Source organism: Phocoena sinus, chromosome 7, assembly GCF_008692025.1.
Source record: "Phocoena sinus isolate mPhoSin1 chromosome 7, mPhoSin1.pri, whole genome shotgun sequence".
Lineage (NCBI taxonomy): Eukaryota > Metazoa > Chordata > Mammalia > Artiodactyla > Phocoenidae > Phocoena > Phocoena sinus.
In genome coordinates, this window is record NC_045769.1 from 96,011,431 (window position 1) to 96,034,250 (window position 22,820).

Below are 22,820 nucleotides of genomic sequence, written 5' to 3' on the forward strand. Positions count from 1 at the left end.
GCAGCCAGTCCTCGTGGCACCAAATACACCAGCTGTTGATTGTCAACACCATTATTCTATCTAGCATGCCAATATCAACGTTAGCCAACAGCACTCTTGGTAAACATTTCTGAACAGCTACGTATAGCTTATTCTTTAAATGGACCGTTCTTTAATCATTACCCTACTGCTGGATATTTAAATTGCAGCCAGTGTTTTGCTGTTATAAATCATGCAAACCTACGGTGAAGCTTTTGTGTAGAAGGTGTTTGTCCATTTCTTAGGCATTAAAAGAGATTCTTGGAAAAGGGATGACTGGCTCAAGGTGTATTAAGACTCATTTGGCTTCCAGTGATACAAACTCAACTCAGACTGGCTGAAAAATTATTGGAAATTATTGACCAATGTATTGATATTTGAAAAATATAGGGGTAGACTTCAGGTAGGGCTGATTCCAGAGGTTCAGTCCTTGTCACCAGGCCTTTGATTTGTGTCTGTCTTAATAACTGCTTTCCTCCATGTTGGCTTCGTCCTAAGGCAGCCTCCCCTCATTTAGGGCAGAATTGCTACTGGCAGCTCCTGTTTTCTTGCTGCCAGCTCTACTGTCGCCTCTTAGAAAGACATCCTCTTCCCAGTATTTTCAGCAGAAACTCAGGACTGGCTGTCACTGGCTCACATTGAATTGTGCCATCTCTGAATCATTAACTCTGGCCTCGGGACAGGGATAGACTAGAGTGGGGGTCACAGTGCCGTCCCACTCAAACCCCATAGTCTGAGGGTAGGGGATATACTGTTTCCCAGAGGAGACTCAGGGCCCTTCTACCCGAATGGGGAATGGCTGCTGGGCAGGCCCCAAACTATAGATCTTCATTTGACTTAGGAACACCTTAAGAACTCTGTGTCTTAGTATATAAAAAGCAAGACACAAGACAGCACGGAAAGTGAGAGGAGCCCAGTTGCTAAGCGTGCGTTTTTGGGTGTGCTAGGCCAGCCTAATCAGATGACAGCCTGCTTCCACTCTGAACACGGGGTCGGGCTCGGGGTGGGGGGATGAGAGGATGGAAGCCAAGGCCTCAGCTCCCTGGGGAATGAGAGTCACTGGCCTGTAGGCTGTACCACCTCCTTGAGTGCGTGGTTCAGTGATGAGTGTTAGAGACAAGTTCTGAATGTAAGGAGCAGAAACATTCCTGAAAATTTCCCTGATTTTCCCACTGCTACCAGTGGTATCTAGAGGAACCTGTAGGCGGCTGGTGGTGGGGCGTGTAGCCGAAATTCGGCCTCTGTACACCGCTCCTGAATTGAATCTCGGAGACAGAGTTTTGGGTAAAGTAGAAAAGAATAGCTTTGGCCACGGCAGGCGAATGCCCTCAAAACTATGTGTCCCCACTTGGAGGGGGCAGTGAAGAGTTCTATAGTAATGGTTGAAAGAGGAGGGCATGATCAGCTCGTGGGCATTCTTCTGATTGGTTGGAGGTGAGGTAATTGGGAGTCAGCATCATCAACCCTCTGGTTCCAACCGGTCTGGGGTCTGCGTGCTTGGGGGCCGCATACAGTTAACTTCTCCCACCTGTTGGGGGTCAGTATCTGCAAAACAGCTCAAAGATATTGTTCTGTGTATCCCTTGAGGGGGAACCAGGACCCTGCCCCAAGGCTGCACTACTGTTTCTTTTTTAACTTTTTTATTGAAGTAGAGTTGATGTACAGTGTTGTGTTAATTTCTGCTGTACAGCAAAATGACTCAGTCATACACATATATATATAGACATTCTTTTTTAATATTCTTTTCCATTATGGTTTATCCTAGGAGACTGGATACAGTTCCCTGTGCTAGACAGTAGGACCTTGCTGTGTATCCATTCTGAATGTAACAGCTTGCATCTACCAACCCCAAAGTCCCCTTAGTGGGAGGCTGCACTATTGTTTCTTGGCTCTCCTTCCTTGTCTCCGCCTCCCCTCCCTGCCCTGATTAGCAGCTGTTTGAACCTGCCCTTTGGAACTCAGGGAAGGTCATGGAGGCTGAATGAAGCCTGTTTCCTGCAAACAAGAAATGGGGGACACAGAAAGGCTTTTGTGCCCAGGAGCTCCACAGGGTCCTGCTGGGTTTCAGGTGCTCCATCCAGGAGCAGCTGTGGTGTGTGTTAAACAGCCTCACACTTGCCTGCTGAGGGCCACAGAGATTTCATTATCTTCAGCTGGGCCTCTGCCTTGACCCAGAGCAGCCTTCCTAGGAGACCTCCACCCTTGCAATGGGATTGGACCTTGCCAGCTTGCAGCATAATGGTCTGAGGTCGAAATGGCCCTTTCTTCTCTGTTGTCCAGTGTTGAATCTAGCACCTGCCTTAAAGGCACCGCTGCACTTTTGTTGGACCTTTGCTGGCTTCCCAGCTCCCCTCAGCCAAGTACTTGTGGGCTCCAGGGACACCTGCCCTGTAATCTCTGCCTTGGTGTGGGTCATCTTGGCCCAGGATCTCTTCAAGTGGAACTCATTCTTAGCACAAGGGAAGTTGGAAATGCCCTCATGGAAACCCCACAGTTGGCTCTCTTTCTGTGGGAGTAGTGGCTTTCTAAACCAATCTGACCCTTTCCTTTGAGTCCCTTCTTATCCCAGAATTAGGATGTGTCATGTCAGGTTAGGGCCAAGGAAAATAAAGTCATTTACTCTTCAGAAATTCCTAAAAGTTGGGCTGACCTCTTCCATTTGGGTCTGGTGCTAACGACTATTTGCAGTTGTGTCTTCGTGAGAGCTGGGGAGTCGCTCCCAAAGGGAAGCTGCCAGAGCTGTACCCAAGTGGAGGGCCCCCTTCAGTGCTCCCTTGATTCCCCATGCAATATTCAGCCTTTCCCCCTTTCCATCGCATCAAGGAAATTAGATGGAGCCAATTTAGAAGTAAATGAGACCTGGGAACGCCTCCCTTGTCTTCAGGACTCTAGGTGGACCTGGGGCCCTCCTGCTCCAGTTTTCCTTGGTGTGTGTGGGATAGAACAATATGAAGATTCTACCTGTGCTTTCAGTTATTCATCCACTGGGCAGGCTCAAGTTGCACAAGCAGAATTTTCCAGTATAGTTCTCAGAGTACTTGGAATCTGTAGCCCACTCTACAAATGCCTGGTATTACTGAATAACTTGATTAAAACATTTTACAGCGATGGTTTACTGCTTGGAAAGCAGGAGGTCTTCTGTGAAGGCTAGTGGAGGACTTTTCTAGCTGTGTTGTCCATTCCGTGCTGCCCAGTCCAGACAGTGCAGGTGGAGACAGAGTGGGGGCTCCCACCCGGACAGCTCTTCATCTGAGGTATATATTGAGCATCCGTGCAAGATGCTAGTAAGAGTTAATAAGGTTTCCATTACTGGTAAAGAAGTCACCCACAAAAAGCACACAACTAAGATATCCTAAAAACAGATTGTAAAGGAAACAAGCCAGATACTCATTTCGTTTCATTTCTATGAAATTTTATTAAGCTTCATTCACAGTTATTGAGCGCTTACTGCGAGCCAGGATCAGCGTCTTACAGGGCACTTCAGACCTGGCAAGGGGTCTGCTGCCTTTTTCTTTTTTGCACATGCCAACCTGGCCGGAAGTTGAGTTCTTTGGGAAAGTCCAGTGCCCCTTTGCACCATCACACCCACGTTGCCCTTGAAAGCTGCAGTCGGTCACTGCACACGGCTGGCTTTGCCCTTCTCCCTGTGCCAGTAAGAGTGACAGCAGGAGTGACAGGAGCAGCTCACGTCACAAACAAAGAAGGCCAGCAATGTAATGGGTTGCACTCACCTCACATAGCCCGAGGACCCGAATGTGGCTGAGTCTCTGGAAAGGCTGGGAAACTTCGAGAAGCTAGCGGTTCTCTCTTGCCCCAGTGCTGTGCTTACCCCTGTAATAGCTTGTCTCTCTGTGTAGCAAACAGCGTGGCCAACCCTAGCTCTGGTGTTTCAATTCCAACAGCATAAATTGACCGGCTAGGCTCTCTCTCTGTCTCAATTCTTTTTCTTCTTTTTTAAGTTTGAAACTTTATTAGAACACTTGCCAGTCTTGTGTTGCAATTATCTATAAAAATCAAGCCAGTAGTTGGTTGCTTATAACATTCAAAAATCCATCAAGGGGCTTCCCTGGTGACGCAGTGGTTGAGAGTCCGCCTGCCGATGCAGGGGACACGGGTTTGTGCCACGGTCCGGGAAGATCCCACATGCCGCGGAGCGGCTGGGCCCGTGAGCCATGGCCCCTGAGCCTGCGCGTCCGGAGCCTGTGCTCCGCAAGGGGAGAGAGGCCCGCGTACCGCCAAAAAGAAAAAAAAAAATCCATCAAACTGTTGCCAGGCAAAGAAGATAGGTACATTGACATACTAGATTAGTTCTACCAGGAACTTGGTCAGAATTGGGAGAAATAAGTTCTAGTATATTTATCAGCTACATCCTTTAGAACAATAAAATTCTTTCTATTTCTGCTACACAGAGGAATTGTTAATTCATAGAAAATGAAATATGCTTGGGTTGCACTGGGTCAGATGACCCCCCTCATGGCTGTGGGCAGGGGTCCAAAGCACAATATGGCCGCCCAGGGTCCATATGGATAAGACAGAGAGCAGCTCCCAGAGAAGGGACATGTGCTGCGTTGAGTGGGAGTCCAAAGGGGTATTGACCTCCATGCCCTGCATCCATGCCTCTCTTACTCGTTGAGGGAGTGCTTGTAACATCTGTGCCCAGAACGATCCACTTCAAAGCCTTGCTGACCCACCGGGTTGCGTTTCATTCTTTATTAGTGAGTGGACATATGCTTGTTTCATAGGGCTTTTGCGTGGAGACCTGCCTTATTAAGTCAAATTGAGAACTGTCTTTGAAGCTGGACATTGCTTTGGTGCAGAACAGATCACAGAATTAGACAAAAGCGCAACCCAATCAACTTGCCCCCCAAAAGGTCGACTGATTTTTGAATATGCATGAAATGTGTTTTAATTATAACTGTAACACCTACTTTTGTAGACATCTCTTGTTTAAGGTATTTTGTTCTTTCTTTTTCTAGACAGTTTTCATGAGGTCCACACTGGATATTAAGCTCTGGTGGGCAAGAGATTTTATTCCAACCATGCCAGCAATGGTGTGTGCATGTAGCTACCACCACGAATTACCTTATTATGGGAACAGTTTGGAGGGTTACAGTTTCACTTTCAAAGTTTAATATGGTTCCCAGCTCTCTATTCCCAGTTGTTAAATTCTCAGAGCCTCAGCTGTCATTTGACTGACAACTGCTTGAGCATTTTCGTTCCGAAGCTGGCCCTTTGCTGCTTCAGGGCACACTGGGAAGAGAGGGTGTTGCAGGTGAAGTCTGGACGCTTTTCACATCGCTCTTGAATTTTTTAAATTCTCGGATTTGACAAGTACAGTTAATTTTTAATTTCCTTCTCTTAGAACTTTTCCATTGATGTGTAAAAGGCCATATCAAATATATGAATAGTCTCACAAATGAGAGGAAATATCTATGAGGTCTTAAAATATTCTGAATAATATTTTCTTTCTTTTTAGCTGTCTCCGTTATGAGGTACAGCGCCTCTGCTTTTGGGTTTGCAGTAAGTAACCTGAAATGTACTTTTATGAAGTTTTGCACGTTTCTCCTGAGCCTGCACATCTCTTGCTGGGCTCTTAATTAAGAGGGTGGTTAGCAAATGAGAGAGAGCATGACAATCACACCTTTTATGGAAGTGGCTTCTACAAACAATTATAATTTAATAGAAGTACACTGCAGTGACACTGTCTAATTCTCAACAAGAGATCAGGGCCACCATGTTTTCTGCATCTGGTTGAGAAGGATGCTTATAGGGTTTTAGCCCTTCCCGCCAACCCCCCAAGGTTTTAGGTTTGAAACTGGGCACACATTGGAGTGAACCATTTGCTGATGTGGGCAGAGGTGTTGGGAGTTAAGATCGGGGCTGCTGGCACTAGGACGTCAGTCCGTAGCCAGACTTGGGATAACCAGGCTTCCCTGCCTGCTTCCTGATGGGTGTTGGTTAGAGAAAATGGGTCTCAGATGCTGAAAACTTGAGTGAAGTCTTCCCACATCCCTTTAAGAGAATGCTAGTGCTTGTAATTTTCCAGATGAAAAGTGCGGCGACGCAGTGACTCATGCAGAGAAAGCTCCTTGAAACAGCCCTCCTGCATAGCTTCAGGGCTTCCTGTACCTGAGGGTGTGTGTTCCTGTTCCCAAACCTACTTCTTCCCTTTGTTGTGGGGAGAAGTCGGGCTGGGAACAGGAACACACACCCTCTGTTTTGAGGCTTGCAGATTCTTCTCAGGGTCTTTTGAAAGGTGTAGACTGTCTCTCCAGAAAAATGCCAAAATGCCACATACACGCACTCACACACTCCACACCACCCCCCTGCCCACCTCTCTCTCATACTCCTGTCTCTCTCCCCTCCTCTCTTACATTTCCCTCTCTTATGCATTCACTCGTTCATTTGAACAAAAGCATTGAATTTTGCATCCAATTTCACGGTGTTGGCAGACTTCCCGGAGCCCCTGGGTGACCCCACCCTCTGGACCCCTGGACCCCAGGTATCAATAGAACAGTCCCACTGAGAGCCAGAAACAGAGTCCTTGGCCTGAATCTTCTGCTTGGGACGGGCAGGAAAATGCTGAAATTATCTTGCCTGCCCTGGGGAAATCAATTTCACATGTGTCAGAACAGTGTCATCACCCTGCCCACATCTCCAGAGGGCTGGGAGCCAGAGGCCCCGGGAGCAGAGCCCTGCACACCAGAGTGTGGTTTCTCAGGCCCCAGCAGCGAGGGACCAGGGGGAGCCGTGACCCTGGCACCAGGCAGGCGTGTTGGGTGCCCTGGCTCAGAATTCCCAGGATTCACCTTGAGAATGATGAATGACCAGCATTGTAACGATGTGAAGCCTGTTTGCTCTGAGGTCACTGGCTCAGATGTTCTGAGTCACAGAACGGTTACCTCGTGTCTTCGCAGTTGTGCCCTATTAACTCTGGGAAACCACTAATACCGTGTCTCCTTCTCCTAGTTTGATGCCATCCTTGACGTCCTGTCATCTGCGATCGTCCTGTGGCGTTACAGCAACGCGGCCGCTGTACACTCTGCCCATAGGGAATACATGTAAGTGGATTTTTGTCTTCTTCCAGACTGCAGAACCCTCGCAAATGAGGGGCACGTAATTAGGCTGTCAGCACAGCTCACCCTGTAGCTCTGGTCCCGGTGATGAGAATAATAAGTTCCCCAAATTGCCTTTGAGACTGGCTAGTATGATATCAGCTATATGATAGGCCCCTTCTGCGATGGTCAGAGAGATGGGATGTCCCTTTATAATTTCCCTGTTCTATGCACTTGAGTCTGGAGTGAATATTTGTATGCTCATTTGCCTGTCCATCCATTCATCTATCTGTGGATCAGTCCGAAACTGCACGACTCAGATTGGGACTTGGACCCCCAGGCCAGGACTCAAACCCCGTCAAACCCCAGTCTGGGACTTGAACCCACTGTCATTTCATTGAAATCACACACCTGGTCTCAGGACTTAACCGAAGCTCAAGTTCTTTATGTCTCGGCACAGAAAGAATTCAGTGAGAGACAAAGTGATAGGTATTTATTTAGAGAGATACACATTCCACAGACAGAATGTGGTCCCTGACTTATGGGGTGGCTAGTTTCTATGGGCTGGGCAATTTCATAGACTAAAGAGTGAGAGGATTACTCCAACTATCTTGGAGAAGGGGCAGGGATTTCCACTAATTTGGCCACCGCCCACTTTTTGACCTTTTATGGTGAGCCTCAGAACCATCGTGGCTCTGGTGGGTGTGTCTCTTAGCGTGCTGATGTGTATAATAAGGCGTGTATATACAGCGAGTGTATAATAAGGCTCACGGTTTTTGTCATATCCTCAACGTCTGTGTCATTTTTTTTTTTTTTGCGGTACGCGGGCCTCTCACTGCTGAGGCCTCTCCCGCTGCGGAGCACAGGCTCCGGACACGCAGGCTCAGCTGCCATGGTTCACAGGCCCAGCCGCTCCGCGGCATGTGGGATCTTCCCGGACCGGGGCACAAACCCATGTCCCCTGCAATGGCAGGCGGACTCTCAACCACTGTGCCACCAGGGAAGCCCTGTGTCATTCTTTTAAAGGTTGTGCCCTGTCCCCTTCCCTCCTGTTTCAAATCCATCTACCAATCCACCCATCCTTCCATCCTCTCTCAATTTGTGTTACTGGAATCTTTGCTCCCTTGAATTTTTATGCTTTTTTTTTTTCCTTTCTTTTTAAGTAAGATGAGTTCTCCGCTGTAATTTACAGAAGACATCTTGAAGGCATTCTAAATTATTCTACTTGTTTTCTCTCCCTCTCTGTATTAGAGGATATTGCTTGCCCCAGTCTCTACATCTTGTGGGTGATTGATGATTTTGTGTTTGAGGTACTTGTGTTTGTGACCATAAAACATGTGTCTTTCCGATTTCCATTTTTTTATTCTCTTAGTAATCCCCAGGTTCCAAAGTCAGATTTGTTGGCTTTGAATCTCAGCTCCACAACTTGTCAGCTCTGTGACCATGGGAAGCTATCCTAAACTGGTCTATGTCTTGTTTCCTTACCTGGAGAAAAGGGGAAATAACAGTACCTCCTCATAGGATTATTGTGATGATCATGTGAGTGAGATAATCATCACATATACGATGTAATATAATATTAGGGTATATATATTAACTTAGAGCAGTGTTTGGCATGTAGTTCAGTAAGCCTTAGCTGCCATTGTTATTAATTATAAAGGGGGCTCCCCTGGGACTGAGCCATCACTGGTTATTAGAGCAGCAGCTTTACTCCACCTCTGCAGCGTTTGGACAGTTGAATACAAATGAGTAAATGCCCCGTGCTTTGTTGCGGTGCCCAGACAGAAGGTATTCTTGATGGGGGATGCTGTGTCACAATCAGACATACGAATGTTGAGTGTCAGGGGACTCAGATAGTAATATATCTGAGGTTGCATGTGCCAGATGGAAGGCTTGAAAGATGATGCCAAAACTGATTCGAGAATGAGAGCAACTTTTAGTTTAGTTGTTGGCTTTAGATAGAGCACAAAAGCTTCTTTTAAGTGTTAACTGTGTATCTTAATGTGCATTAGCTCTTGTAACAAATATAATTAAAGTATCAAATCTCTGATATCACAGATGATATTCCTTAGGATAAGGTTAATTTTTGAAAAAGTGAGTCACCTTATTGGTTGAAAAAATTAAGAAACAATAGTAGTAAACTGATTTTGTAAAATTTCAAATGACGGTATTATACTGGTAGAAGTTGAATCAACACTGGTCTAGGTGAAGGAGCAGTGACTGCATCTACCCAGGCTGTTGCTGGCTGGTATTTGAGGAATACAGTGAGAACAATCTGGAGAGTGCAGTACAGACATATACTCGACTTTCAAGAGTTGGTCCCTCTGCTCCCAGAAGAACACATATTCTTTGGATTTATAGTTGCGCTATCCAATATGGCAGGCACTAGAGGCTGGTCCTGAGAGGTGTTGTAACTGTAAAATACGCACCAGGTTCCAAAGACATAGTAAGAATAATAGAGTATAAACGTTTTATTAATAATTTAAAAACAATATTGATTACATGTTTAAGAATATTTTGGATGTATTGGGTTAAATAAACTATGACAATTAATTTTACTTCCTCTGTTCACATTTTTAATATGGCTTTTAGAAATTTAAAATGACATATGGGGCTTATATTATATTTCTATTGGGCCTTGCCCTCAGAAGCGAAAGCTCTTCCCTCTGCCTTCTCTTATTTTGGAGTTAATAACCCAGAATTTGATTTGCAATTCTAGGAGGAATTGAATTCAGTGTTTCTCAATTTCTCTCTTCTAATTTGCTTTTTTAATCTGATTTCCTTTATGCTAAGATGAATCTCTTACATATTAATCACAAAGCCACAAATTATTGTGGCTTTTCTATAGTGTTGGGAGCTCTGTGAGCATTTGCCAGGTGGCCTGGAGTTTTTCCAACATTAAGGTTGATGACAAGCAATGTCATTGGTTTCACTGTTTTTAATGATCCCCAAACAAGTACGCTTAAAAAATGTGTATCTTTATTAATACCCATAAGGCAGAAACTCACAGATTTGCTTTCATAATTCCCAGATGGTTGTTCAACATGTTGATACCCATGGATTCATTTGGAGATTCTTAATGTAGGGATTAAAATAACACTCAATCCCCTGTATCGCTGGCTTAGTTTAAAGTTTTAATCTCTGGCTCATCTCATGTCAATTAAAAATTCGTGAAATCACCGCCAGCTGAGACACTGATGTTTGCATATGAATGAGCGTGAATGAATTATGAGGGGCATAGCCAGAAGAGCCTTTGGTTTTCAGTTAGTTGCTGGAGAACAAGATTTGAGAGAATGGGGAAATACCCAACTAGTTCTTAGTTAACGCTTCTGATTTTCCCTCCTCAGCCTTGCTGCCTGATGACAGTGGGTGTGACGGGTGTTTGATGCTCAGAGGGAGAGAGCATGCATGCCTTCACCACCATCACAGAGCAGAGCTCTAATAAGCTTTGCTTTGTTTCACACTTTTTTATTGTGCCAAAAAACATCCTATTTACCGTCTTAAATATTTTAAGTTTATAGTTCAGTAGTGTTAAGCGTATTCACGTTGCTGTGGGTCGTCAAATTCACAGAGACAGAAGGTGGAACACTTTGGTATTTTTAAACAACGTAAAGACATATTTGACTAGAGGATGGCAATAAGAATTGATTATAAACCTAAGCTTCCTCATTTTCCACAGAGCAGCTAAACAATAAATACATTTCAAGAAATAGATGACAATACCTCATGCAAAATTCCAAAGTCATGTAGTCACTTAGATTAACCCAAACTGTTTGTAAATTAAAAGACAACAGCAAAAGGTCACAAAAAGCCTATTTCTTTCATAGCATCATGGCTGGTTCTTTTTTTCTTTTTCTTCTTTTTTTTGCGGTACGTGGGCCTCCCACTGTTGTGGCCTCTCCCATTGCGGAGCACAGGCTCCGGACGCGCAGGCTCAGCAGCCATGGCTCATGGGCCCAGCCGCTCCGCGGCATGTGGGATCTTCCCAGACTGGAGCACGAACCAGTGTCCCCTGCATCGGCTGGCAGACTCTCAACCACTGTGCCACCAGGGAAGCCCCTATGGCTGATTCTTTAAGCAGATAAACAAAGTACTTTAAAGAATGGTCAAAACTTGGCCTGAACTGTCTTCTGGTAATTATTAATACCACTATTTATAGTTTTGTTGTCCAAGGACAAAAGCTCTATGGGATCGATCACCTTCTGCTGTTACTGGAACAGATCTCCAGGAATTTTTCATCTTGCAGATTGAGACTCTATACTCATTAAACAACTCCCTATTACCCCTCGGTAGCAACCACTCTACCTTCTGTCTCTATGAATTGGACGTCCCTAGGTCCCTCATATAAATGGAATCATACGTTATGTGCCCTTTTGTGCCTGGCTTGTTTCATTTAGCGTAGTGTCTTCAAGGTCCATCCATGTTGTAGCATGTGTCAAAATTTCCTTCCTTTTTAAGACTGAGTAATATTCTGTTATATGTATAGACCACGTTCTGTGATTCCATTCATCTATTGATAGACATTTGGGTTGTTTTCATGTCAGCCATTGTGAATAATGGTGCTTTGAATATGGATGTACACAATCTATCTTCATGACCCTGCTTTCAGCTCTTTTGGAAATACACCCAGCAGTGGGATTGGTGGGTCATGTGGTAGGACTATTTCTTCCTTCTTTTCTCCCTCCCTCCCTTCCTCCCTCCCTCCCTTCCTTCCTTCCTTCCTTCCTTCCTTCCTTCCTGATCTAGTTCCCTGAGCGGGGATCGAACCCACCTCCCCTGCAGTGGAAGTGTGGAACCTTAATCACTGGACGGCCAGGGAAGTCCCAGGACGAGATTTAATGTTTCGAGGAATCTCCATACTTTTCTCCATAGCATTTGCTTCATTTTGTAATCCCACCAGCTAGTTGTCTATTTTGAAAAGCTCCAAATTTACATCATCTTCCTGTGGTAGGAAATATGTATGTGGGGAAGGTGGACCATTGGACTTACATGCGGTGACGGTTTTCAACAGGTGACTGTTTTAGAAGGAGGGGCAAGGGAGTCATTTGTTTGTAAGGGAAGGATTCTAAGAATACACTAGGATATCCAGCTGAGTGAGGGCTGGGAGGACCACAGCAAGGTTAGTGAACAGTCACCGTTGGATTAGAACTTCTGCTTTGCTTGGCAGTTGTTGGTGTGGGGCACTAACTTGACAGTGGGATGCTAAGAACCAGGGTTTCACAGGTGGTTCATTTATTGGTGTGGATTTAGGGTGGGAGTGGGTGGCTGAGATAGGGTGAGGACAAAAAGTCAGGGCCAGGTGTGAGCCCAGGCGTTTGGGAGCAAGGGAGCAGGGAGACACAGAGGGGTGTGGTTATAAGGGTGCGGTGGTGATGGTTGTCCTGGCGATAGTGGATTGCTATGAGGCCACGCAAAAGAATGAAGCACGCTTTGTACACTTACGTTGTGATCTCCGAGGTTCATTAAGTGAGGAAAGCCTGGAGCCAAATCGTATTTAGTCTTTTCTCTTTGTGGATGCAAACCTCTTTTGTTAAAACCACACATTGTTTGGACATATGAAAAAAAATCTCCGGAAGCATACAAAGGAGACTAGCAGCAGGGTCGCCTCTGGGAGGGGGACTGGGGACAGAGAAAGAGGGGAGGCACTTTACATCCTTTAGACCAGAGCTGTGCATTGAACTCTCTGTGATAATGGACACGTTCTCTCTACTGTCCAATACGGTAGCTATTAGCCACACGTGGCCCTTGAGCCCTCGACATGTGGTTAGGATGACCAAGGATCTGGATTTTTAACTTTATTTAATTTTAATTAATTTAAATTTATATAGTCACACGTGTGGCTAGTCGCTACCACATTGGACAAAGCCTCTTGAGCTGCTTTGATCATTTTTACTCTATTTTTTTAAAGCAAAGTTAATAAATCACAGTCCAGGGGACTTGGAAATGAGAGAAAGATATTGAGGTGGGAAGGAGATGATGGAGGCAGAGGGTGTGGGAGAAATTAGTGTAAGAAGAATTTGGCAAGGTCAAAAGACACAGAGAATTTCACGCCTGTCTTAGCTGTTCTCAGCCCTGGGTACCATGTAAGGCCACAGGAAGTACCACAGCCTCCTGCTGCCGTCAGCTGCGGAGGGCTATCAGGATGCTTACCTTGGAAGGTACAGCTGGGTGCTCACTGGGAGCCTGTGACGTTTTGCATATGATTGCGGCACAGGTGGGAGGCTGCCCGAAGGCTCCCCAGTGCCAGCTGTCTGTTTGGGCCATCCATCCTTCAGCTCCCTGAGATGGAGAGGCGGAAGCAGATGGGAGGCTGTGCACCTTTACAGGCTTCTAATTCTGCCACATTGAGGCAAAAACGCAGCTTGGGAGGTTGTTCCCTTGTGCCAGATGTACCTCCAAATGGCATTATGCTCCACAGCATATCGGAAGGCGAATGTGAGAGGTACAGAGGAATATTCTTAGAGAGATAGAAATCCTTTGTGTGTCTTCTCATGTGAAAAAGGTGGAGCACGCAGGTTCTCACCCAGGCAGGGTATTTCTCCTGTTTCCTTTTCCAATTTGCTTGGCCTGAAAACTACCAGTTGACAGGATAGCTTCATAGTCTTTTTTTTTTTTTTTGAATTTTATATATTTTTGTAAACAGCAGGCTCTTATTAGTCATCCATTTTATACACATCAGTGTATACATGTCAATCCCAATCTCCCAATTCATACCCCCACCACCCCACCCCCCTGCCACTTTCCCCCCTTGGTGTCCATACGTTTATTCTCTACATCTGTGTCTCTGTTTCTGCCCTACAAACAGGTTCATCTGTACCATTTTTCTAGGTTCCACATACATGAGTTAATATACGATATTTGTTTTTCTCCTTCTGATAGTCTTTTGATTCCTGGTTTCGGTAGCCCCCTTGCTGGTTTTGAAACCAAGCCAGAAATGGAAAAAGAAAACTGCTGCAGTCGAGAGAGGATGGGTTGGTGATTTGCTTTTGGCGTCTGGTCTAAGTGGACCGCAAAGGCAAAGAGTTACACCAAGAACGTATTAAAATAGTACCACGGGGCTTCCCTGGTGGCCCAGTGGTTGAGAGTCCGCCTGCCAATGCGGGGGACGCGGGTTCGTGCCCTGGTCCGGGAGGCTCCCACATGCCGCCGACCGGCTGGGCCCGTGGACCATGGCCGCTGAGCCTGCGCGTCCGGAGTCTGTGCTTCGCGGAGGGAGGGGCCACAGCAGTGAGAGGCCCGCGTACCGCAAAACAAACAGACAAAAAAAAACACGGGTTCGATCCCTGGTCCGGGAGGATCCCACATGCCACGGAGCGGCTGGGCCCATGCGCCACAACTACCGAGCCTGTGCTCTAGAGCTCATAAGCCACAACTACTGAAGCCCACGCGCCTGGAGCCCGTGCTCCACAACAAGAGAGGCCACCGCAATGAGAAGCCGGCACACCACAACAAGGAGTGGTCCCCGCTCGCCACAACTAGAGAAGGCCTGTGTGCAGCAACGAAGACCCAACACAGCCAGAAACAAACAAATAAATTTATATTAAAAAAAAATAGTGCCACGTCCCTCCAACCCCTGCCCCCCTTGTCAGGGAGCATTCCATCTACCCTTAAACTGAGGGCTCTGGGGAGGTGAATTGCATTTCCTCCACATTTGTCTAGTGCTCTTAACTTTACAAAGCTCTTGAAGTGTGTAAAGTGTGTTTTAGCTCAAGAGCTGGCCTTGAACTAGAAGAATAAATAACTTCCGAGATGACCTCCATGCCCGTTGAAAGCTAATGCCGAAGGTGGAGCCTTGATAGCAGGACATGAGCTGCTATCCTGAGCTCATCTGCCTGGAATAGTTTAGATTTAGTCTTGCCTGAAGGCAGAAGGGAGTTGCCTTCCACTGTCAGGAAAGGAACATATGAAATCCGCCAGACACAGACATGATATTAATGGGTCGTGATGCGGTGGGCAGGATGTATTCGAGGAAGGAGGGTAGGCTTGGTCCCTGTTACCAGTTGAATTGTGTCTCACCAAAAGATGTTGAAATTCTAACCCCCTGTGCCGCAGAATGATACCTTATTGGGAAATAGGATCTTTGCAGGTGTCACCAAGTTAGATGAAGTCCTAATCCAGTACAACTGGGGTCTTTGTAAGAAGAGTAGACACACAGAGACAGAGGCACTCAAGGAGAAAATGACGGTGTGACTGGGGGCAGAGTTCAGAGTGATGTATGTACAAGCCAAAGAATGCAAGGATTGTTGGTCAATCCCAGCAGCTAGACGAGACAAGGAAGGCTTCTGCCCTGTAGGTTTCAGAGGGAGTGTGAGCCTGCCAATACCTCGATTTCAGACTTTGAGACCCCAAAACTGTGAGATAATAAATTGCTTTTTTTTTTTTTTTTTGTGGTACGCGGGCCTCTCACTGTTGTGGCCTGTCCCGCTGTGGAGCACAGGCTCCAGACGCGCAGGCCCAGCGGCCATGGCTCACGGGCCCAGCCGCTCCGCGGCACGTGGGATCTTCCCAGACCGGGGCACGAACCTGCGTCCCCTGCATCGGCAGGCGGACTCTCAACCACTGCACCACCAGGGAAAGCCCTGCTGTTGTTTTAAGACCCCCAATTTGTGGTGCTTTTTTATAGCAGCACAGGAAACTAATACTGTCCTGGAGAAAAATTCTCTGTCAGACCTGCACTCACTTGCTCCGTGACCTTCAGTGGTTTATTAATCTTTTGAAACTTCAGTTTTCTCATGTGTGAAAGTGGGAGGGCCATCGTAGCTACCAAAAGGCATTGAGGTGAAGATTGAACATGATAGCGAATGGAACATCAGTGTACGCTCAAAAAATGTCAGGCCCCTTCTTTTCCATCCCTAGAGTTTTGAAAATGTTTTTTATTAGTCAGTACTGGGATAGTTTCTCATTGTCTGCTCTACTGTTCTATTTTGCTTTCAAGAGTGTGAAATAAAAGACTGCAAAGAAAAATTGGAAAAACTGAAATACATGCTTTGGCATATGTAGAAAGTTGCTTTTGACCTTGAGACATGGGGAAGTAGCGTAGTGAGGTGATAAAAGATTATTCCTTGATTTCCTGATTTCATCCCATGCCCCTGCTCCATCCCCCATTTTGGATCAAGACAAAGGTTGTAAAAGGTTGGGGTAATTCCTAGGGCCCCAAAGAATACAGTAAAACTCACTTGTTATAGGACCTCCCCGAGCTAACATTTTGATTTATAGCTTGTGTGTGTGTGTATGTGTGTACATGCACACATGTGCATGGTTCCATATACATCCTTTTTTTCCACATAAATAGAGATAATCTATATATACTCTTTTGAAAACTGGGTTTTCTCTGCTACCAGCACGGTTTGAATATCTTCCCATCTTAGGACAGAGATATGTTATTTTTTGATAGCTATGCGGTATGCTATGTATGGATTTAACATATTTTGTTTAAGCAATTTTCTACTGAAGACATGGGTTGTTTTCAGTGTCCTGAAGTTAGAAACAACCTGAAATAACTACGTGACACATTTATATTTTAATGCGTGTCCTCTTATTTCTTTAGGATAAGTTACTAGAAGTCTGGGTGAAATAATATGCTAACTTATAACTGATGCCCGGTGTCAAACTGTGCTCCAAAAAAGGTCATACTGATTTACATTCCCACTGGCAGGGTTGAGGATGTATGTTTACTCACTTTTGCCCACACAAAGTGTTATCATTCATTTTGATCACAGCCCTTTGTCCAGGTGGAAAATTGAATTCTCTATGTTAACACACATTTAAAGAAACGTTAGTTACCAGGCTAGCTGAGCATTTTCACATATGTGTTTTTGGCATTTGTATTTCTTTTGGGAAATGGGTTGCCAGAATTTCAAATGGGATGAGAAGTCTTTTATTTCCATTTTGGGACGTTGCCCAGACTCTAGCTGGTAGAACTTCGGGTGACTAAGGAAGTACAACTTCCTTCCTGCTCTGCCCAACCCCATCCCCCCATAATTCTTTCTTTTGCAGTGCCATATTTTTTTCTTTCGTAGATCTAATTACCTGTATTTAATTGATGTATTGGTATATTTGTTTATTGCCCATCGTCCTCACAAGATTTTACGCTCAGAAAAGCATGGGTCATATGACTGTCATATTCTTTTCAACCCCTAGAATAATGCCTGGCATTTAGTAGGTGCTGGTTCTCGAGTTGCAGAATGAACGATTGAACTATGGAACCCCTTCATCTTACGTAAATTTTCATAACGTTTATTAAGATGATAAGTATTTACTGAGCACCTGCTCTGGACCTGGTATGCGGGGCTGTGCGTTAGGTAGCAGTATTATTTAACACTTGGTAGAGAAGGTAAATATTGCTGCTGAAGGCTCATGGCTGGTAAATGGATACAACTGGAGTGTGAACCTACGTCTTACTTGCCTGGAAATTTGCTTGTAAACATTATGTAACGCTGCCTCTCCAAAGGACCATTTGTGTGTCTTGGTTTTACCACTTTTTTGTCCTTCCCACCCCTGGAAATGCCCCTTCCTAGCAATTAGCTGCAACCCAAAATTGATTGGAGGGAGAGGGAAAGTGGAATTAAGAACTATACAGTATTCAACTTGAAGTGCAGTCCTGGGCTTTAGTTCTGTGTACAGTGGGGAGATGGTTGGCAGCTGGCCAGGCAAGGATAAAGTGCCTGGGCCACCTCGGGGCAGTCTAGGGGCAGGGTTGGTCTTCCCAGGAGCCGGTGGTCATGTCCCGGGTCACCTGGCAATGGCTGCTGAGACAAGCACTGCAGCCCTGCGATGTCTCAAAGGCCTTGCGAATGAGGATCATTTGTCTTAGCTGCAGCCTGGACTTCTTCCATGCTCTTTGCAACTTTGGTTCCTGTTTTCAGACCAAGCTGGCAGCCGGCTAGGGCCTGCTGGATCCTGAGCTGAGGGCTTTGCCGTCAAGGAACTGGAGCCCGAGTTTGTCCATGGCTGTGGCCTCTCCTCTGACACCTGCTGCAGGATGGGGCAGGTGGGGCAGGATGGGGCAGAGAGCATTCTCTCTCCAAGAACACCGGCCGGTCAGTTTCACCCTGAAGATGGTCACCCTTTGCGATTTGGGTTTGGATGTCCCATTGACCGTCATCCTTCCATCTGCCACTCTGGGCTGCGGTAGTCTAAACCACTGCCTGCGCTTTGAGGTGAGCGGACTTAGTTCGAAGCCCTCTTTGAAGTGGGGAGATTTTTTTTTTATATATAAATTCATTTAGTTATTTATTTTTTGGCCGCGTTGGGTCTTCGGTGCTGCGCACGGGCTGTCTCTAGTTGCAGCGAGTGGGGGCTTCTCATTGCGGTGGCTTCTCTTTGTTGCAGAGCACGGGCTCTAGGCACGCAGACTTCAGTAGTTGTGGCACGAGGGCTCAGTAGATGTGGTGCACAGGCTTAGTTGCTCTGCAGCATGTGGGATCTTCCCGAACCAGGGCTCGAACCCGTGTCCCCTGCATTGGCAGGTGTATTCTTAACCACTAAGCCACCAGGGAAGTCCGAAGTGGGGAGATTTGAGGCAGTTGAGAACGAGGCCCTTCTCTCTTTGGGGAAAAAAAAAAATTTAATTAATTAATTAATTTTGGGCTGCACCGGGTCTTCATTGCTGCACGCAGGCTTTCTCTAGTTTCAGCGAGCAGGGTCTCCTCTTCGTTGTGGTGCGCAGGCTTCTCATTGCGGTGGCTTCTGTTGTTGGTGGAGCGCGGGCTCTAGGCGCACAGGCTTCAGTAGTTGTGGCACGTGAGCTCAGTAGTTGTGGCTCGCAGGCTCTAGAGCACAGGCTCAGTAGTTGTGGCGCACAGGCTTAGTTGCTCCACGGCATGTGGGATCCTCCCGGCCCAGGGATCGAACTCATGTCCCCTGCATTGGAGGTGGATTCTTAACCACTGCGCCACCAGGGAAGTCCGAGGCCCTTCTCTTTGTGACCATCTTTGTCAGTGGGAGACATTGGCAGATACTCGCTTCTCTGAGGGGTCCCATTTTCAGAGGAAATCTCTGTGGGCTTGGTTCCTCCATAGTTGTCTTTATAGGTTCACAGTCAGAATTTTCAGGGCATATTTCCTCTCCTTTCAGTCTCCTATCGAACATTTTAAATTCAGTTTTGCATAGTACTTGCCACTAATGACTAATTAATGCCAAAATGTTGCTGCTAGTTATAGCTGGTGGTGACTTTCTTGTTTATACTTTCTGATTTTTGGAAAAATATTTTACAAGGTACATGTGTTATTTTTGTAATCCTCTCAAGCATCCTTTTTTCCCATTGGGGGAATAGAAAGGGCAAGCCAGTGTCGGAACAAAGACTAAAGCTCTCCTCTCTTCTCTGTTTTTACTGCTTGCCTGTGGGTACTACTGTGCTTACCATCAACGCCACCCGGTGCTTCTACATACGCTCACTTCCTTGATGAAGTGACCCACCACAATGCCTGTAGCCTTCCTATGGGTGGTCATGAAATTGCCTTGATTAGAACTCTGGTGACTTTTCTCCCCGGTCTTCTGCCTTTCTCTAAATAGAGGCACCCTTTGAGATCTTAGTCAGCATGGGTTTTACAGGCATCTCTGGCTGAGTCAGCTTATTCATATGACTAAATAGAAGACACCTAGAGGGATACTTGAGTTGGTTTTTTGTTTCTTGGTTTTTTTGGGGAATAATTTCTATCTACCTCATAAAATTGTTATGAAAAACAAATGAGATAATATAGGTCAGTTTCTTGTCACAGTGTTGCTTGTTACGTATAGTAGGTGTTGGATAAGTGGGGGTTATTTTTATTATTTTAAAAAATATTTATTTATTTATTCACTCATTTATTTTGGCTGCGCTGGGTCCTGGTTGCGGCATGTGGACTCTTAGTTGTGGCACGCATGTGGGATCTAGTTCCCCGACCAGGGATGGAACCCGGGCCCCCTTCATTGGGAACACAAGACTCTTGCCCACTGGACCACCAGGGAAGTCCCAAATGGGTTTTTATTTTTTAACAGTAGGCTTTCCAGACGAAATAGAGATAGGTATGTGTTTTTTAAAATAGCTTTACTGAAGCAGACTCACAGATCTAGAGAACAAACTAGTGGTTACCAGTGGGGAGAGAGAAGGGGGGCAATATAGGAGTGGGGAGTAAGAGGTACAAACTCTTAGGTATAAAATAAGCTACAAGGTAAACAACAAGGTCCTACTGTATAGCACAGGGAACTATATTCAATATCCTATAATAAACCATAATGGAAAAGAATATGAAAAAGTATATATATTTGTGTAACTGAAGCACTTTGCTATGCAGCAGAAATTAACACAGCATTGTAAATCAACTATATGGTAATAAATTATAAAAATAGAGTAAGAAATATAAGCTACAGGGATATGTTATACAACATGTTGATTATAGCCAATATTTTATAACTATAAACGAAGCATAACCTTTAAAAATTGTGCATCCCTATATTATATACCTATAACTATATAATACTGTATAGCAACTATACTTCCATAAAAATATAAAAAAAGATTAAATTATAATTCACATAGCATACTGTTTATGCACTGAAAGTGTACATACACTTCAATGGCTTTTAGTATGTTCGCAGTTGTGCATCTATCGCCACAGTCAATTTTAGGACGATTTTATCACCACAAAAAGTGTAGGGCGCGGCCGGATAGCCATTACGCATGCACTAAGTATGCCGCTAGGGCGTATGCACCTAATATGCTAATCAGGTTTTGAAGCAGTGGCCTATCCAAAGCCCGGCTTGCGAAATGCGATAACCATACGGACGAATCAGGGACTTACACGAGTCCTTAAGCCCTTATATAAGCAGACAGGCTCGAGCGTACGGGGTCTTCCTTCCATCCGCCCGAAACCAAGCTGTACTCCAATAAAGTGTGATGCGAGAAGAATCTAGCGTGTGGTGATTCGTCATTCTGCTGGTCAGAAGCGGCTCGCCGCAAGTGGTGCCGAAACCCGGGAACCTGCGCGCCCTGCATGGAGGACCGATTCAGAACTCGACACACGGAGTGAACCGCCGTTAAGTAGTCCAGTTTAGGTAATCCTGATCTTAATTCCCCGCGTCAGATGACCCCCGAGGCCCAAACAGCTCTTCAGAAGGTGGAACAGGCTCTTATGAAAGCACAATTACAGCGTTATGACAGTACCTTGCCTATTTGGATGTGTGTTCTTCCAACCTTAGGATTTCCAACAGGTGTTCTTTGGCAAGATGGGCCCTTGCTTTGGATCCATACCAAGTCCCTGGGGATGAAGACGCTGTCTCACTATCCATCTATGATTGCTGAGGTTGCCTTCTTGGGTATTAAACAATGTGTTTCCGCCTTTGCAATGTTGCCGGAAAAACTTGTAGTTCCCTATACTAAGGATCAAATAGAAATATTAACTGCTACCACCTCTGAGTGGTCTATACTTATTTATACCTTTTCTGGAACTATTGATAACCATTTGCCCAAGAGTGAAATTTTGAAATTCATTATCCAGCAACCTGTCATTTTTCCAAGGGTCACTGTAGAGCGACCACTAAATGATGCCCTGACCATTTATACGGACGGATCAAAATCCGGAAAAGGGGCTTATATGGTTCAGGGTCAGCATCCTGTCGTTATAGACTATCGACCTGATGCTCCTCAAGTGGTGGAATGTCATGTGGTTTGGGAAGTTTTTCAACGATTTCAAGAACCCTTTAATTTGATCTCTGATTCATTGTATGTGGTTAATGCAGTGAAACATCTTGAAGTGACCCCCCATATTCGATCATCCAGCACAGTGGCATCCTTGTTGGCCGGGATAAGGTTTCAGATATTGCGCCGCCAACACCCCTTTTATGTTACCCATATACGGGCTCATTCCCTGTTGCCTGGTCCAATGGCAAAAGCCAATGAACAAGTTGATATGGCAACACGTGTTTTCTTATCCTTGGATCAAAAGCAGCAAGCACAAGAATTTCATGAGCTATATCATGTATCATCTGCAGTGTTGAGAAAGAAGTTTTTCATTACTAGAGCCGAGGCCAGACATATTGTTAAGTCTTGTTCCACTTGTGCCCAATTTTTGCCGGCCCAAAAGACTGGTGTAAATCCCAGAGGTTTTTCCCCAAACGAGCTGTGGCAGATGGATGTCACTCATGTTCCCTCCTTTGGGAAGCTCCAGTATGTTCATGTGTCTGTGGATACCTATTCCGGGGTGGTACATGCTACCCCTCTCTCTGGAGAACGGCTTCAACATGTTATTACTCATTGCCTTGAAGCCTGGGCAGCCTGGGGCAAGCCTGCTAAACTAAAGACAGATAACGGCCCAGCTTATAGTTCCAAGAGCTTTGTTCTCTTTTGTCAAAAAATGCAAATAGAACATGTTATGGGCCTGCCTTACAATCCACAAGGCCAAGGTATAATAGAGCGAACTAATCGCACACTTAAAGAATTGCTTTTAAAACAAAAAGGGGGAATAGCGGAGAATTGCACCCCGAAGCAGAAATTGTCGCTTGCCTTATTTACTATTAATTTTTTGAATTTACATGATGAGAAAGAAACTTCTGCTGAACGCCATATGATACGTGAACAAAAGGATTACGGCAGAGTGATGTGGAAAGATGTGTTGTCCAATCAATGGAAGGGCCCGGATCGCGTTGTCACGCGATCCAGGGGATCTCTTTGTGTTTTTCCACAGGATCAAGATCCGATTTGGGTCCCGACAAGGTTAACAAGAGTCGTGGAAGATAATCCCAAGAACGATGTGGAGCGCTCAAGGAGTG

At 45.5% G+C, this 22,820-nt stretch overlaps 1 protein-coding gene across 1 annotated transcript in view; it reads left to right on the forward strand.

Moving 5' to 3' along the window:
• TMEM163 (transmembrane protein 163) overlaps positions 1-22,820 on the forward strand; it is a 265,454-nt gene that overhangs the window by 170,340 nt on the left and 72,294 nt on the right. Inside the window, 2 exon segments of the mRNA XM_032638678.1 lie at positions 5,495-5,538; positions 6,988-7,079. Coding sequence (XP_032494569.1) covers positions 5,495-5,538; positions 6,988-7,079 — 136 coding nt within the window.